Source organism: Pimephales promelas, chromosome 10 (genome assembly GCF_988280905.1).
Source record: "Pimephales promelas chromosome 10, fPimPro1.hap1.1, whole genome shotgun sequence".
Lineage (NCBI taxonomy): Eukaryota > Metazoa > Chordata > Actinopteri > Cypriniformes > Leuciscidae > Pimephales > Pimephales promelas.
In genome coordinates, this window is record NC_142778.1 from 36,707,262 (window position 1) to 36,726,737 (window position 19,476).

General features: G+C 34.4%; 1 protein-coding gene across 1 annotated transcript in view; it reads left to right on the plus strand.

Annotated features, from left to right (window-relative positions):
• Window positions 1-19,476, plus strand: part of pepd (peptidase D) — a 75,731-nt gene that overhangs the window by 12,088 nt on the left and 44,167 nt on the right. Inside the window, exons 5-8 of the mRNA XM_039683933.2 lie at window positions 5,349-5,396; window positions 6,798-6,859; window positions 9,334-9,378; window positions 13,634-13,709. Of these exons, the coding sequence (XP_039539867.2) occupies window positions 5,349-5,396; window positions 6,798-6,859; window positions 9,334-9,378; window positions 13,634-13,709 (231 nt within the window). The remainder of the gene's footprint in view (window positions 1-5,348; window positions 5,397-6,797; window positions 6,860-9,333; window positions 9,379-13,633; window positions 13,710-19,476) is intronic.

The following is a 19,476-nucleotide window of genomic DNA, read 5'->3' on the forward strand; positions in this document are numbered from 1 at the left end:
CATCTTTTTAATTTGGTTTGTTTCTAAAGCAAACTTCAGTTTAATACGCAAAAACAAATACATGCATATGTTGGTTTAATTTCATCTTGAGCATCTTTTTGTTGGCATATTGGAAGCCTGAAATTACACTAAAAAAACTGATATGTTGGCTTTTAATTAACTTTTTTATGTAAACAGCTTCCTCATAACTGGGTTACGTTAAACAAACAGAATTTGTTCATGTAAATTCAACATCATGGAATTAAGTAATTTTAAGCGAAAGGTAATGAGATAATTGAGTGATGATTGAGCATTATTGAGATGTCTACCTGATGTTAACAAGCAGAATCACTGAAGGAGAAAACCAGAATTTTAAGTCATCATAATGGTGACCAGTGTTTGTTTTAGTTGGGCTCTTGACCCTCACATAATTTTCTTTAGATTATGTTTGGCTGCTGTACATGAGTTATAACGGCTAGATGAACAAATAGAAAAGGTGATCTGATGGTGATGGTTGTGTTTCAACATAATCATTATTTCACACTCATTTGAACCGAACTCGTATAGTTAAGTTTACCGTATGGATTTAAGCAGCACTGTCATTGTAGAACATATGAAATCCAAATGATCAAATAACAATAAAAAAACTTCTAAAAACAGTTATATGCAGGCACACACAGACCTCAAGAATTAGCGTATGAATCTCAGCAATGGTGACAAACAGATCACCTCTGAACAAATGCACTGCAACATGCTTTACAATCATTATAGTTACCATTGTTGAGATCCACAGTCTTATTCTTGATATCTGTGTTGTGTGTGCCTACATTAACTCATTTTTTTAAATCAAACTTTTTGATTGATTTGATCATTTGGATTTCTTTGAAAAGGCTAAAAAATGTATGAAACCTATGTGACTTACTATCAGATTCATTAAACGTAAATCTATTTATAAATGAAATGCTTTACAATTGTTTTCATTTTAAAAAACAACTTCTGTTTTCATTTTTTATTATTATTATTTTTATTATAATTCTATATAGACTGTAAAGCAGTATATTTTATTGCATGTCCTGCTTTAAATTATATTAGGCAACGTTTTTATTCAGGAAGTACACTAATAAACACACTTTCTTGCTTGTAGTGATATTAAGTTATTGTATATAATTATAATATAATGCAAAAAAATGATGTTATTCCTCAGTATTTCTGTCTTTTTTTCCTGTACACATATCTAAACATTCCTAAAACAAGATACGTTTACTGGAAAAGCGAAATAAAAGCTGGTTATGTGAAAAACATTAATCAAAATGTAAGTGAGTTTTTGCTTAAAACAAGGAACAAGCCAACGTGGTAAGACACATAATCCTGTTTTCCCTTTGAATTAAGTTGATTTTTGACCCCATTGGAAGATATTTGTTCTTGTTTTAAGCACAAATTCATTCATTTTTTTCTGAAAAGACTTCACGTTTTTTGTAATGTTGCTTCTCCAGTAAAAGCGTCTTGATTTAAGTATGTTTTGATGTTTGTTCTGTAAAACAAGACTAACACTTTTTTTGCAGTTTATTGTGATTATTTTCAATTTTATTACTCTTGAGTTTGCCATGAATAAAGCATTTGATGCGGAGGTGGCGTTGAATGATAAATAAGTAATTCAGAGTCATAAGTCAAACCCAGCCTGCTTACAAAATAATAAAATATGTATACCGCAGAAACGTAAAGATGATGTACAGCTGCTCCTGCACGGCATCTGCATTCATATGTCCATTTCCATATTTCCATTTTTTTTTTTAGCATATTTTCTCCATCCAATGGCAATTTTGAGATTTCAGGAAGCCCGTCGTTTTTGCAGTTTTGTTTAGTGTTGAAATGCGTATTTTTTGTCAGGTAATTAATTTTTTTGTGAGTTCAAGCTCAGCAGGGTCACATGATGAGATCATGAGTTTGGGATCACGTTCGGTTCCTCCGGCGTTTGTCCCGATCTGATCCCGGCGCACTCACAGCTGCTTGACTCCTCCATAATACTCAGTCAGGCATGTCGTACTGATTGCTTTTAATGACAGTCATTTTCCACTTACATTGAGATGTGTTGCTATTCAGCTCAGTAGGCGAGAACGTCAAGTGAAAACACTATTGATTTTGTTTGCATTGATTTTTTTGACACTTTAAAACCATTAATCTCGATCACTCATGAAATGAGAATAATGAAGGGTGTTTGACACGGCTGCCAGACTCAATTAAGCTGGTGTTTTTGTTAAAATGTTTTAAAAGTTGGCCATTTATGTATTGCATGTCACCTTTTCCTTCGCCATCTATCTCGACAATATCTCGGATTAAGCAGTTTGTTTAAAAAGTCTCAGTTTCGGTGTCTTATTTATTTATTTTTCAGAACTCTGATTAATGTCATATTTCAGCCATTTGTTCAGTATGTTTTGTTTAATTAAGAAAATCACAACTCTTTTGATCCATTTAAAACCAAGTGCAACATTATATTGGTTATACAAGTATATTTTTATGGTAACGAGTTTGAAATAATTCACTTGAAATAAGTTTCATTTGTTAACTTTTCAAAATACTTTAGTAATGCTTGTAAATGTTTTAAGTTTATACCTTATACTAACTTATACTAGTACCTTATTAAAATAAAGAATGATGTAACATGCGACGCAAGATATATCGGCTATCATACCGATATCGGCCAATATTTGTTGATTTTTAATAAATTTGGCTTTAATTTAATTTGGCTGATGTAATAAATCCGATAATAATGTGTTATTTCCTTCAGATGTGCACTGTTCAACATGATGGTTTTGAATTGCTTGAAATATGATTGGAATAATTTCACTAAAGGAAAATACAGTAAAGTGCGGCACAAATCTGTCATATAGGCTATATAAAATTATATTATACACATTAAAATTGTGTGCTTAGGACATGGCTTTTAATGGTGAGATGTTTGTTTTGTAATCAGGCTCTCAAAAATTTAATAAAAATTTGGATTTAAATTTATCGGCCGATATATCGGTTATCGGCTTTCAGCTTTAAAGAATTATCGGTTCTCGGTATCGGCCAAAATGTTCATATTGGTGCATCCCTACATGCAACAGATTTATTAATTAATGCATTTACTTATATTAAATAATGGGACCTTATTGTAAAGTGTTACCATTTTTTTTTATTATTATTAAAGCGATTTTAATTCGACCTGTACGATCATCTCATTTAAATCCCACGTTTGCTATAGTTGATGTATTTGCACAACATTTACGTGCATAATAACAGCTTTCCTGTAGCTCAAACAGTAGAGCACTGGTGCTTGCAACGCCAAGGTCATGGGTTCGTTTCCCAGGGAAAGCAAGAACTGATAAGAATGTAAATCTGTACTGTTATAAGTCACAATGTAATGTAAGTCACAAATGCTTTGCATAAAAGCGTGAGCCAAATGCATAAATGTAAATAACAGGCCCAGTAGTTTGACTGTTTACATGATGTGATGTTATTACGCATTATGGGTTGAAGTACTTTATCAGGTCAATCTCACCCACAGCCAAGCAACACATTAGCACTTAATCTGGTAACATCACTACGCGTCATGAAATGTCAGTTTAGTTACAATCCTAGGAAAACAATCCTTCAGGTGCTGCTTTGTTTTAAGTTGAAGATGCAACAATGCAAATGATTTAAAATCAAAACTTGTGCATTAGTTATTCAGTCTGAACTTACATAAACCATTGTTTTTATTAACTTAGATTAACCAAGAGTAATAAATGCTGTAGAATGCATTAATCCTGTGTTCCTGAAAACCTTTTTATTTGCAAACCTCTGACTTTCTGTCATAAGTCATAAGTCAAATAGCCTGCTTACAAAATAATAAAGTATTTATACCTCTGAAAGGTTGAGATGATGAACAGCTGCTGCTCGCCGTCTGCATTTCAAGGCTTTCACTGAGAACAGCAAATATTAGGCCGTTGGTCAGTAAAGTTTGGCTGACTCTCTAATTTGTGAACATTAGTTAATGCTGTAAATTTTACAGCATTTATTAACCTCAATCTTCATGTTAGTTCACAGTTAACTAATATTGCAACTTTTTGTCTAAAAAATGTATTAGTAAATATTACAATTAGGGCTGTCAAACCATTAATCGCATCCAAAATAAAAGTTTGTGTTTACATAATATATGTGGGTGCACTGTGTATAATTATTTTATGTATATAAATACACACACATGCTTGTATATATTTAAGAAATATTTTCATGTATATAGATTTATATATAATTTATATTATATAAAAATATAAATATTTTATATATTATAAATAATATTTTTTTCTTAAATATACATGCATGCGTGTGTATTTTTATATATAAATATATACAAAATAATTATACACAGTGCACCCACATATATTATGTAAACACAAACTTTTATTTTGGATGCAAAAGGGAAGACAACATCCTTTTAAATTTGTTTTCTCTAGTTAGAAATGTTTTCTCCATGTTTTATCGAAAACGTTTAATATCTGATTAGTTTTGATTGATTTTGTATACAATATGTGCAGTTGACGCTGTCATAAGCACACTTTGAATTTGGCAATATCTAGTTTTGACTCTATAAACATGTCCCTCGGCTCATGTTCTCTAGACGTGGCGTGTTTGTAATTTGTCGGATAAGGAGCGTTAAGCATTCGCCCCCCCGCGTGGCATTAATCTGATGTTCTCGCTGGGTTCATTCGTTCAGGACGGAGAGACATGCTGAAAGCTTCATTTACTCGTCAGACTGTTGTCATTGGTCAATCTGATTTTATCCTGACAGCTGTATTATAATAAGCTCACAGAGCCTGGGCTTTATTAAATAGTTGCTTTTATGAACAAAATTAGATGTTTAATACATATAAATCACAGCTTTTTTAAAGGTTTGGAACAACATTACGTTGAGTAAATTATTTTTTTATTTTTTTTTTAATGAAATATGCCTTTAATATTCAGTGCTGGTTTCATCAATATGGATTTTAGGCAGAAATGTGGATCTGCCCTGAGGTAATATAGTCTGCGTTTGATTCATCCTGTGGGTTTAAAATGCTTCTCATCCACATTTTGGAGCACATAAGACAGCTCAGGTGTTCTTTCCCAGAATCCTTTGCTCTCTCTGTTCACACAGTTGAGCTGGCTGAAGATTATTGATGATTCATCCTTTCATTGGTTGACATTTAAGGCGTCTGTCAGCCGCTGGCTCTTCCTTCATAAGGAGATCTCGCCTCAAAGGCTGTATGGCTTTTGTTCATTAGTGTACCTGTCAGAGGCCTGGTGTTCTTACAGGCCAATGATGTTTCACTTAAATTATCATCTCTAATAAAAGCTTTTCCTCACAGATTGCTGATGTGCTGAGCAAAATGAAGCCAAGTGTCCTCCTTACACTGGTAAATACTTTCTTCTTCTTCATGTAAAGTTTTTCAGGATGGCAGCCATGTCTTTCATTGTTAATTGGAGAAAAAAATATATATATACACACACTCACCTAAAGGATTATTAGATTTCTCATTAATGCAATTATCTAATCAGCCAATCACATGGCAGTCGCTTCAATGCATTTAGGGGTATGTTCCTGGTTAAGACAATCTCCTGAACTCCAAACTGAAAGTCAGAATGGGAAAGAAAGGAGATTTAAGCAGTTTTGAACGTGGCATGGTTGTCGGTGTCTGAGTATTTCACAATCTGCTCAGTTACTGGGATTTTCACGCACAACCATTTCTAGGGTTTACAAAGAATGGAGTGAAAAGGGAAAAACATCCAGTATGCGGCAGTCCTGTGGGCCAAAATGCCTTGTTGATGCGAGAGGTCAGAGGAGAATGGGCCAATAGAAGAGCGACTTTGACTGAAATAACCACTCGTTACAACCGAGGTATTCAGCAAAGCATTTGAGAAGAAGACACAACACACACAACCTTGAGGCGGATGGGCTACAACAGCAGAAGACCCCACCGGGTACCACTCATCTCCACTACAAATAGGAAAAAGAGGCTACAATTTGCAAGAGTTCACCAAAATTGGACAGTTGAAGACTGGAAAAATGTCGCCTGGTCTGATGAGTCTCGATTTTAGATGGTAGATTCAGAATTTGGCATAAACAGAATGAGAACATGGATCAATCATGCCTTGTTCCCACTGTGCAGGCTGGTGGTGGTGGTGTAATGGTTTTCTTGGCACACTTTAGGCCCCTTAGTGCCAATTAGGCATCGTTTAAATGCCTGAGCATTGTTTCTGACCATGTCCATCCCTTTATGGCCACCATATCCCCATCCTCTGATGGCTACTTTCAGCAGGATAATGCACCATGTCACAAAGCTCGAGTCATTTCAAATTGGGTTCTTGAACATGACGATGAGTTGACTGTACCAAAATGGCCGCCACACTCACCAGATCTCAACCCAATAGAGCATCTTTGGGATGTGGTGGAACGGGACCCTAACCCTAATCTCCATCAACTGCAAGATGCTATCCGATCAATATGGGCCAACATTTCTAAACAATGCTTTCAGCACCTTGTTGAATCAATGCCATATACAATTAAGGCAGTTCTGACGGCAAAAGCGGGTCAAACACAGTATTAGTGTGGTGTTCCTAATAATCCTTTAGGTGAATGTATATATATATATATTTATATTATATAAACATGCATCCAGTGAGCAGGGTATGTTTTTATAATTCTCCCTCTGTTAGGAATTATGGTTCAGATTGTTTTACTTCTGTTCTATGACTCTGGATAGAGAGCTAATGAGCAGGTTTAATGTCTCTCTCTCTCTCTGTGTGTGTGTGTGTAGCGGGGACTGAACACTGACAGCGGCAGCACCTGTCGTGAAGCGTCCTTTGAAGGCATCAGCCAGTGAGTTTCATCCATTATTCAGAGTTCTGTTCCTGAAACTCATTCCCGTGTCCTCCATGTGCTCGGATGAAAAGCCTGATGCACGAAAAGACTCGTAATGAGAAACATTTTGAGAGATTAGTGATTAGATATTCGCCGTTACCTGTAATTGTAACATTTATACGTCAGAAAATATCTAAAATGCGTGAATGTTCTTGCATTAGATACAAGATATCAAAGCAAATGTCATCGGTTTTAAACAAAGAGCACAAACAAACAGTGGGAGGGTTGAAATGTTAAAGTCCCCCTGTGGTGAAAATTAAGTTTTTAATATTGTTTATGTGTCTATGTGGTGTTTTTTAATGTGTAAATTCATAAGTCGAGAGCATTGCTGAGTATTTTCTCCTAAAACCGCAGTGAACTAGCATAACGTCGTCATACTCGGACTCTAGTCAGCATGTGAGTCTGAGACGGCTCCATTGGGCTGCGGTTATGTCACCGGCGGCTTCACTTCTGACCAATAGAATAGAGCGAAGGGGCGTCGTCCATCTTTTTTACAGTCTATGGTTGGATATAGAGACAGTAACTAAGGGGGGCGGGTCTTTACGAACGGTCAATTGAAAAACCGTGTAAACTTACGGTCAAAAAAATCAGATATAGGCAACAAATCAGAATTGGGCATCGAGACCTGCAGTGTAAATGAGGCCATAGAGAAAAGAAAAAACTGTGATTTTGGTGATCACAGATGAGTTTTAAAGGGGACATATCATGCAAAATCCACTTTTTTAGCCCTTAAATGCATTTTGTTGTATATTTGGAGTGTTTATAAGTACAGAAAAGATGAAATTATTCTCTTCAGGTGCTTCGTTTATATCTTTATATTCTGTTTTGGTCATATTTTTCAACCTGTTCAGATTTTTCTGTTTTCTATGACGTTTTTTGAACAAGTGCGTCACAGTATTTGCAGCGGAACTGACAAATAAGGACATCGACTACCGGTCCAACTCTTCGAGCAATCCGCCATTGTTATTTCTCGCTCCGATTTTGTAGTCCGAGCTCAATGATGCAGAAGTTACGAGAGGGCAGTGTTGTAGTCAAGACCACCTCAGTCGAGTCCGAGACCAGAGACGGTCGAGTCCGAGTCGAGACCGAGACCAGTGAGGGTTGATTACCTAATTTACTTTTATTTACTTAGAGAAATCCTTTTTTCTTTTTTTTTTACTGAATTTACTTAGAGTTTAAAAAATATGATCAGTTTAGGGTAAAAAGGCCACATAGTAGGTGGTGTTAAAAGTAATTTTATTACAATTTGTCATGCGCAGTTGCGCACTAGAAAATCACCAATCACTGGGCGTGTCAATCAATTTAAAGAAATATTTTATTAACATACATTAATAATCATGAAAAATATTTTTAATTGAATTCGAGTGGACTCGGGAACAATTCAGAGTCCTAAAAAAAAAATGTTCGAGTACGAGTCAATGACAAGACCAAGACCATTAAAATATGGTCTCGAGACCGAGTCCGAGACGAGTCCGAGTCTCGAGTACTACAACAGAGTCAAAATGTTCGGTTGTTGGATGTACGTTAGTGACCTGAAGCACTTCAACAACCTCCGCCAGTAACGTTATACAGAAGGGTTTGCCGATCGACTTCGTCTGAATGAGGGGTAACGTTAAATTCCTTCTATCTTTGGAGACGACGAACAGAGCATTTCGATAAGCTGTAAATATCGTTAATAAAGATAAAGTACTTTACTTTCTTAAAACACATGGTGGTCATGGTTTAGCAGTACCTTTGTCTTTCTTTGTTTTGGTTTTGAAGTAACGTTACACGTCTGCAGTATTATTGTTCTTGAGTTTCATCAATGGTCATTTAGCTGCTTTTCTAAACGTATCATATTATCAATACAGATTGTTTTTGTGGTAAGATCAGACCGTAGTCATTTATCTTGTCAGTGTGCTTGTTTTAACTTTCACTAATAACACAAAACAGTTAACTCACATACTAATATATCCATATGAAGAGGTTGTTCTGCAGGTTCGTCGTCGTCTTTATCGACTCGCTCGCTCTGGCTCGAATATGTAAGGCTTGATGGACAAGTCTTCTGTTGTTGACATTTTATTAACGTGTGAATAAAAATGTTCTTTGAAGGTATCGTATATAATCGCATATCTCTAATCAAACTACAATAATGGCCGAACCAACCGTGAACTCATCGAGCTGGAGAGCGGGCGGGGTGTGACGCATCTCCTTTTTATTTAAAGGGGCCGCTTCGAAACAGGTCGCTCACAGACGCACATCAGAAAAGGGGCTTGTGGAGCTATAATAATGAGGAATTCAGACCCAAGCATTGCAGTTATGTTTTATATAGACCACAACGCTATGATTTATATGTAAAGCATGATATGTACCCTTAAGGGATGCAGTATTGACCACAGGGGGACGTGGACATGAAGACGTGTTGTGATCATGTTATCTCTTGTGTTCTGCAGGTTTCAGGTGAATAACTCGCTCCTGCACCCTGTGATTGTGGAGTGGTGAGTGTCGCTCATATCACACACATCTGATCTGCGTTTCACACGCTTTAGACTTGTTCTGCAGCCAATGCATGATTGATGTCTTAATAACTAAAGCACAAACCCTGCGCTCGTTACTAAAGTCCAATTAACAAAATCAAAGCAAGTCTGTCAGTTACTCCAATTAGCAAACGTTTGATCACCGATGAAAGATAAACTCCAGGGCAATTACGGGGGAAGTTGTTGTTTCATCTTTTTGTGTTTTGATTGTCATTGCATCTTAAGTTTGTTCTTAATGTGTTTGAGAAAGCTCGTTTAATCACTCTCGTTTTTAATTAACGGAGCATCATTAAGCATTCAGACACTACTGAAGTCAGATTGCTTTATTATATTAATCTCCATAGGAGGTGAATTTCGGTTGGGAAAATTGATATTCAACAAATTATTAATTCATATAGACTGCGTAAGAAAAGAGCTGAAACACTTTTTGTTCAGCAGCACGACTGATTCCAATATTGATAATAATCATAAATACTTATTGATCATCAGATCTTCATATTAGAGTGATTTATGAAGGATCATGTGACACTGCATCACAGGAATGAACTACACTTTAAAATATATCCAAACAGATAACAGTTACATTAAATTGTAATAATATTTCACTGTTTTGCTGTAAATGCAAATCTTATTAACTCGAAACGTTTAATTGGACTTTAAGAGTTATTGTTGAAAATTGTAATTAAAGTTTTTTTCAAAATTCTCTCTCTCCTTCTCTCTCTCTCAATTCAATTCAATTCAGAAAGCTCTATTGGCATGACAAAAAAATACATTTTGTATTGCCAAAGCGTCAAAACAACATGGAAAATGATTTGGAACATTTAGTACACAAAATATTAAAACTGATATCATAAAACAATAATAATAAAATGAACAGATTAATAAATGAAATGGATTTAGAAATCATATATATATATACAAATAAAAAAGAAAAATATTGAACATTATATACATGTGTGTAGGTCTCTCTCTCTCTCTCCCGGCGGGTTGTAAGGCGGCAGTAATTTTAATTGATTTTCAATATTTTAAAGCCATGAAAGATCTTGTATCTTTTGATCAGATTTGGTGTACAAAGGGGGCTTTGTGCGAGATTATTGATGACAACCTGCGTTTTGCACCCCTTTTAAGATAATTTTGTGTTGTCTGTGCTGATAATTAAGATTTAATTATCTTTAAGATAATTTTGTCTTGTCTTTTTTGGTCAAAAGTAAACAATGTGTTAATTGACTGGACAATGTTTTAAATTTTGTAATAAATGGATTTAGAAATTCGAATTCTTTCTCTCTCTCGTTCTCTCTCTTGTTCTCTCTCTCTCTGTCTCTCTCCCGGCGGGTTGTAAGGCGGCAGTAATGGTCTCCGTGCTTCTCTCGCTGTCGTGTGCATTAGCTTTCCTCCTCGATCACTCGTTGCGGTCGCCTGCTAACTTTGCTTCCTCCTCTTCCTCACTTTCACTCATGACCCAAAGATTTCCAGAGAGAATTTGCCGTTTGCTTCTCCAACATTAAAGACCGGCACGTGTTTACGTCAATGGAAAAAAAGCCAAATATGGTCATCCTGTCCTATCGCTTTCGAGAAGGTCGACATGGCAAAATAAACCAGCTCTGTGTCCGTCCTTAAGCTGGCTTTAGCTATTATTCCTGAAGGCTGAAATCAATTTAGACAAGTAAATATCCTTTATTCTCCAGAACAAACATTATTTACTGATAAAGGTCATTCATTATTGACAGATTTACATGACGTTTTTGATCAGAGCTTTAGAAATAAGCTGGTTTCCATTATAATTGCTGGATGAAAGACAGCAATATTCACAATTTTTTAAGCATCAGATCATCATATTAGTGATTTCTGAAGGATCATGTGAGTAATGATGCTGAAAAATCACAGAAATAAATTACATTTTTCTATATATTCGCATAGAAAACGGCTGTTTTAATTTGCAATAATATTTCACATACTACTTTTACTGTAAATGCAAAATGCTCTGATCAATATCATGCAAAATAAAATCCCTTTGTTGCCTGAAACAAACATTATTTACTAATAGTTGCATGAGTTGGTAAGTCTGTAAGTGCTTTTAGAAAAGCTGGTGTGCTAATGCTATTCACAGATATATTGATATTGATATATACTTTATTGTCCCTGAAGGGAAATTTGTTTTGGACACTGTCCATTCCGTAGCTTTACAAGACAGCAAAAAAGACAATTCACAACAAAAAATTACAATTAACATATTGCACTCTCCCTTAGGCTCATAAAATACGCACACTCTCTCTATATGGCCTAAAAATATTTTTAAAAAAAATCTAAAATATAAAGATATTTTATAAAAAATATCTGTACTGAGGTATTGATAGGGATGTCAGCTGAAAAACTTCTTATCATCTTAACTTCTTAAAAAATCTTATCAGGAACGGGCATTAAAAAAAAAAAAACAGTGTCAACATTGATTTCATTAAGCGCTTTGAGTGCCGAGAAAAGCGGTATATAAATGTAATGAATTATTATTATTATTATTATTATTTCATGTCGACTGTTCAAGGCTGTAAATAATGTACACAATATGTAATATGTGTTTTTAACATGAGTCCTCGTTCTGTTTAACACACCCTGTATAACTCCTGATCCGTGTGTTAAACGCTCAGTGCTCTGGAATAGGTATTCTGATAAAAATCACATGGCTGATCGTAACCATGGGTTACCGCTCTCGGTGTGTGTGTGTGCGCAGTGTTATATTTAGACGTGTTATTAGTAAGTTGGCACATTCGCACTGAGTCATATGAGGTGATGTCAAGATGCTTCAGTAACGCAGACGGCTTCATTAACACACAAACGAAGATGCTGGACAGGAATAGACAGCGGAGGTGAAGAAAAAAACTCACACGAGAGACAAAGTGTTGATTTCTCTGACGTCAGTCCTGCAGAGTTTAGGATTTAAAGTTTATCAGAGATGTTCAGCTCTTCATTAAACTTTCTGATGGGATGAGTCTGTGTATATAGCCGACACACGCTACCGTTCAAAAGTCTGAGGTCTGTCGGATTGAAAAGAAATTGATACTTTTATTCAACAAGGACATATTTAAAAAGGTTAAAGGAGTAGTTCACTTTTGAGCTGAACTTTTGCTGATAATGTCATCCAAGATGTCCACGTCTTTCTTTCTTCAGTCGAAAAGAAATTAAGGTTTTTGATGAAAACATTCCAGGATTTTTCTCCATATAATGGACTTCAATGGGGTCCAAATGAGAGTTTCAGTTCAAACTGAAGACTTTAAACAATTCCAAGGGTCTCATCAAGCGAAACGATCGCTCATTTAATAAATAAATAACAAAGTTTAAGTTTTATAAGCTCAAATGCTTGAAGAAATTGATACTTTTATTCAACAAGGACACATTTACTCACCCCCATGTCATCCAAGATGTCCGTGTCTTTCTTTCTTCAGTCGAAAAGAAATTAAGGTTTTTGATAAACAATCCAGGATTTTCTCCATATAATGGACTTCAATGGGGTCCAAATGGTTCAAGGTCCAAATGAGAGTTTCAGTGCCGCTTCAAAGGGCTTTAAACGATTCCAGACGATGAATAAGGGTCTTATCAAGCGAAACGATCGCTCATTTAATAAATAAGTAACAAAGTTTAAGTTTTATAAGCTCAAATGCTCGCCTTGCTCTTTTCTGCGCGTCCGTGACTCCCCTGTTTGAACTCGTTCATCAAAATGAACGAATCTTTTTTCGTGTCATTTGGTTCATTCACCAAACGAGTTGACTCTGGAAAAGATTCGTTCATGTTGATAGTCAGAAAATCGGATATCAAGACCTGCAGTGTAAACGCAGCCAAAGAATCCTGAAAAACAAAGAAAATCTCGGTTTCCACAAAAATATGAAACTGTTTTCAACACTTATGATAATAATCATAAATGTTTCTTGAGCATCAGATCCTCATAATAGAGATTGATTTTTGAAGGATCATGTGACACTGAAGACTGGAGTAATGATGCTGAAAATCACAGGAATAAATGACATTTTACTATATATTCAAACTTATATCAAATAATAATAATATTTTTGATCAAGTAAATGCAGCCTTGGTGAATTTTACGAACCCTAAACTTTGTAAAGTAGCTTCATGGTACAAATCACTGTAACGTACAGCCTCGCATTGCTTTATATCTTCATATATGCACATTAATATTCTCATTATCTGTGTGTGTGTGTGTGTGTAGTCGTCTGCTGAAGACTGACATGGAGCTGGAGGTTCTGCGCTACACCAACCGCATCTCCAGCGAAGCCCACAAAGAGGTACAACATCTGTGTGTTTCACTTCCATAATCTCGACGCAGCTTTATTAATGCGTTAGGGTGTTTACATGCCCAAGAACTTTTTATTTGTAAAGTTATGAAGACTTTAGATGGTATGCGTTGATAATTTCTCTGAAAGCATCATAAGCCGTCTATGATCTCCTGCGTTTGATGTTTTGGGAAACGCTGCAGTGTTTTACAGTGTGTGTGGTGTGTAGGAAACTCTTCACGTGCAGCTTCCCAAATCTTAAAGCTCGTTTGATCACGATCTAGGCCAGCATTGCATTTATCCTTCGCAGATACAAGGCAATAGCAGAATGCTAAACAGCAGCCCGGCTTGACTATACAGTACACTGATATACACATGTCATGACAAAGATGATGTATTGGTTTATGTCAAAGTGTCATAACAAAGACATCTCAAACAATCTGAGGAAAAGGACCCAAGGACTAACTAAGACCAAGGAGCAGGACTGGAGCACAGAGCGTTTTTAATATATTTATTAGTATAAAATGATTAACGTTTCAAACAGTCAATGGCAACAATATACAGAATTTAAAGAGTCATAATTCAAGGAATTGGCCGCAGGCTTAGGTGGGTGTGGTGCAACAGTTATCCAATCTTATACAAGCACTCAAGTCTATAAAAAAAAAATTAAAAATATCCAGAAAATTACATAGATATAACTGAACATATACAATAAACCTAATTATATTTATATATACATACCCATATCCAAAAACATACACAATGAACCAAATACATATAGACACACCCAGGCATAAGGGAAAAAAAATAAATAAATAACAATAATAATAATTAAAAAAATCCTTAAAAAAATCTCAAATATGACATTGTTTACATCTTGAACATATAGACACACACAGGCATAAATAAAAAAATAAAATAAAAAAAACAAATACATACCCATATCCATAAACATACACAATGAACCAAATACATAGACACACCCAGGCATAGGGAAAAAATAAATAAAATAAAAAATAAATAAATAATAATAATAATAATTAAAAAAAAGTCTTTAAAAAAATCTCAAATATGACATTGTTTACATCTTGAACATATAGACACACACAGGCATAAATAAAAAAATAAAAAAATAAATAAAAAACCATACATACATACCCATATCCAAAAACATACACAATCAACCAAATACATATAGACACACCCAGACACAGGGGGGAAAAAATAAAAATAAATAAATAAATAATAATAATAATAAAAAAAATCTTTAAAAAAAAATCTCAAATATGACATTGTTTACATCTTTAACATATAGACACACACAGGCATAAATAAATAAAAAAAAACATAAATACATACCCATATCCATAAACACACAATGAACCAAATGCATATAGACACACCCAGGCATAGGGAAAAAATAAATAATAATAAAAGAAAAAATCTAAAAAAATATGACTTAGATCTTAAACAATGTCATATTTGCATTAAAAATGTCATAACTGAGCGAATGACACTTAATGACAGTTGTAATAAAAACATGATTATGAAGGTGTCGTGTCAGTCTTATGCACACCCCTTCAAGTAAAGTGTTACCGTTTAGTTAAATCAAAAAGGGCTGTTTAACAGTTCCTTATTGAATCAGACGCTAAAACAATACAAACAAAATCATAATGCAATCAGTGCGCACAATTTGCTCTTGTAAATTACTTTCTAATATAGTCTAAAGTGTAGATCTGTGTCATCAATCATGTAACGCACGCGCTCTCATAATGTATATTACTTGAACGCAGACTCTTGAGATATACGCTGTTAGGCGCTATTTATTAAGGGAACATGACGTTTCAAATGCACAGCAGTCTAGCGGCCGACGTGCAGACAACTCTCAGAGACTCGAAATAATTTAATAATCCAAGACTGATGGCGTTGCTTTGTGGGAGAATACGTGCCTGATATCCAGTAATGAATAAAAAGCCTTTTTACGAGTGTTGGATATTAATGGGCCAGTCTGTGGTTTGAACATGAATTCACACTGTGTGTTTAAGCTAAGATCATATTTATCATAGTAACTGCTGGCTTTAACGTTGATCGTTGCATCATAAGGGTTTTTGAACATCGATTCATGTCGTTATTGAGAGATTTCCACACAACCCGACTCTTATTAAGGAAACAGATTGTTCATAAGTCATAAGTCATTATTTACTTTTATAATAAAGACTTATAGTGTGTGGGTCATACACAAAAAATGGCTAATTCATGTGATGCATTATAAAAGTATTTTCAATGCATTAATTATGGCTTGTAATGCACTTTATAATAGTCTCATGAATTATTTTAAACGGTTAATAATACTTTATAATATTAATGTTAGGCCTTTAGAAAGTATAATGCATTAAAACGCATGAGAAACAACCAACGAATCTGGAAATATTATAATGCATTTTAACTTTGATTAGAATTATTTATGAAATAATGCATTCGAATCTACATTATGAATAACTTTCTAATGCATTATAGATAAAGGCTTTACTTCTGGTAACACTTTACTTTAAGTGGTTGTATATGATGCATTGTATGATCTCATGAATAATGTATTATAATACTTGTCTATTCATTGATACACCTATAATGCATTAAAACACGACAACAGCCAATTTAAGATGTAAAAATGAATGAATCTGCAAATATTACAATGAATGCATTTATCAGTTATTTATGCAAAGATAAAATGCATTATAATATAAATTCTCAATACTTTTATAATGCATTAAAAGTAAAATCTTACAGAAATTCCTAGTAAATTTCACAAATGAGCACATTGAAATAAACATGTTTTTTATATATAAACTGAATGCATTGTATGATCTCATGAATAATGCATTATAATATTATCTGATACAACTATAATGCATTAAAACACGACAAACAACCAATTTAAGATGTAAAAATGAATGAATCTGCAAATATTACAATGAATGCATTTATCAGTTATTTATGCAAAGATAAAATGCATTATAATATAAATTCTCAATACTTTTATAATGCATTAAAAGTAAAATCTTACAGAAATTCCTAGTAAATTTCACAAATGAACACATTGAAATAAACATCTTTTTTTACATAAACTGAATGCATTGATTGTATGATCTCATGAATAATGCATTATAATACTTATCTGATATGCATTAAAACATGACAAGCAACCAATTTAAGATGTAAAAATGAATGAATCTGCAAATATTACAATGAATGCATTTATCAGTTATCTATGCAAAGATAAAATGCATTATAATATAAATTCTCAATATTTTTATAATGCATTAAAAGTAAAATCTTACAGAAATTCCTAGTAAATTTCACAAATGAACACATTGAAATAAACATCTTTTTTTACATAAACTGAATGCATTGATTGTATGATCTCATGAATAATGCATTATAATACTTATCTGATATGCATTAAAACATGACAAGCAACCAATTTAAGATGTAAAAATGAATGAATCTGCAAATATTACAATGAATGCATTTATCAGTTATTTATGCAAAGATAAAATGCATTATAATATAAATTCTCAATATTTTTATAATGCATTAAAAGTAAAATCTTACAGAAATTCCTAGTAAATTTCACAAATAAACACATTGAAATAAACATCTTTTTTTACATAAACTGAATGCATTGTATGATCTCATGAATAATGCATTATAATACTTATCTGATATGCATTAAAACATGACAAACAACCAATTTAAGATGTAAAAATGAATGAATCTGCAAATATTACAATGAATGCATTTATCAGTTATTTATGCAAAGATAAAATGCATTATAATGTAAATTCTGAATACCTTTATAATGCATTAAAAGTGAAATCTTACAGAAATTCCTGTGAACACGTGATTTTTTTTTTTTAACATAAACTGAAATGGTATTCTCTTGTAAAACAATCCAATAATTTTTTTTTACAGTGTATGGACTGTTTTTAAAATATACATATTTATGCATTTATGTCCTTTTTTGTAACCTTGACTGAATTTTCACAACTCCTCTTTTATAACCAAAAAATAAATAAATAAATCATACAGGTCTAGATTGACGTGAGCATGAGTAAATAATGACGATTTTTTCATTTGTGGGCGAACTCTTCCTTTAACCCTGTTGAAAAAGATTTCCATCTCCGCCATTAGAGGATTCAGCCTCGTTTATAGACGGCATTGTAGAAGCGCAGGGAACACTTGTCCTTGCATTATCTGAAGAATATAACCTCAGCACCTCATCAAATGGAGAATGGCCTTGGCAGACCGGGTCGATCTTCAGTCGAAGCTCTCAAGGACCGCTTCTTTTCTCAGCATCGGAGGCCTCGGCACATATTAACACACATGGGTCTTCATAAGTGCCAGAGCCGATACAGACACACATCTCACGGCTGTAACCTCTCGTCTTCCTTTATTACGGGATATTCGCTTTAAGAGGGACATGAGTCACGGCCACAATGAAAACAAATTGTCTTTTGAATGGCGAAATGAGGAACGAGGGATGTGGGAGAGTTCACTGTACGGCCACGAGAAACCATTGAGCGGGAAGAGTTGAGAATCAAAATCTGTTTTTTATTCAGGATCGCTTCTATTTTTTATGACTTTCGGTTCCGTTAACGGTTGTGAAACGTCTCGTGTGCTGATGTGGAGGGAAAAACGCCTTTCTTCCTCAAAAATCATTAATAGAAGCTTTAATCGTTACCATTATATCACCCCTATTATGCATTTTTGGATATTTTTCAATCAATCAAGCATTTATATAGTTTATCCCACACATATAGTGCAGTTTCATTAACTCTATTCAGATAAGTCTAGTTTAGGAGGATGGCAACATAGTAAATTCATGTTTCATTTGGACATGCTTTAATTTCTGGCATATTATATCATATTAGGGATTTAAAAAAGGTCTTAAATAAAGCTTTATAAGCCAATAACCAAACCATTCACTGTATCTACGAAGAGATGCACAACACTTTCATTTGAAGCAAGCATTTTTTTTTTTTAAATCAGACAAAAGTATAAAGAAACAAGATGACTAAACGACTTTAGTGAGGGAAAGAACTACAATCCCATGAGGCATTGCAGCATAATAGAATTAAACACGAGTATTTTGTGAGCGTAGCGAGATCAACTTGATTACATCATCCGCAGTGCTTTATTGGAGTGGGCGGAGCTAAAGAGCTATGTTAGCTTGTGGTGCTGTTTTCCCCTCTGATTGGTGTAATTTTCTTCACAGCATCATGGGTAATGTAGTTTTTCACCAGGAGTTCCAGAGTTTGGAGTTCTGAACTGCTGAAATGTGATTCCAGTCTCACTTGTAACTCATTAGCGTAATGCCAGCCTGTGGTGTTGATTGGCTGAACAGCGTCTCTTAGCTCCGCCCTCAAACACTAGTGTATCTGAGACTGGAAGAGTTCGGCTTTTCTGAGATTGATACGGTGAAACCCACGCCATCGCTACTGTTCGTATCACTGAGATTCAGATATGATAATGAGCCAATCACAGCAGAGCAGCTCTCAGAGAGGCGGAGCTTAGCGTTTCAGAGCGGATGCTGAAATTACAGTATATTAAAGTGAAAATTAAAGTGTTTTTTGACCCGGGATGAATGTGAACATATTATAGGAGACATAAACAAAATCAGGATCCTTTAAAATAGTATAATATGGGCACTTTGGGTGAGCCCCAATAAATCAAGCGGCGTTCCTGGAGTAAGCCATCTTTTTTTAGTTATTTTTCATCT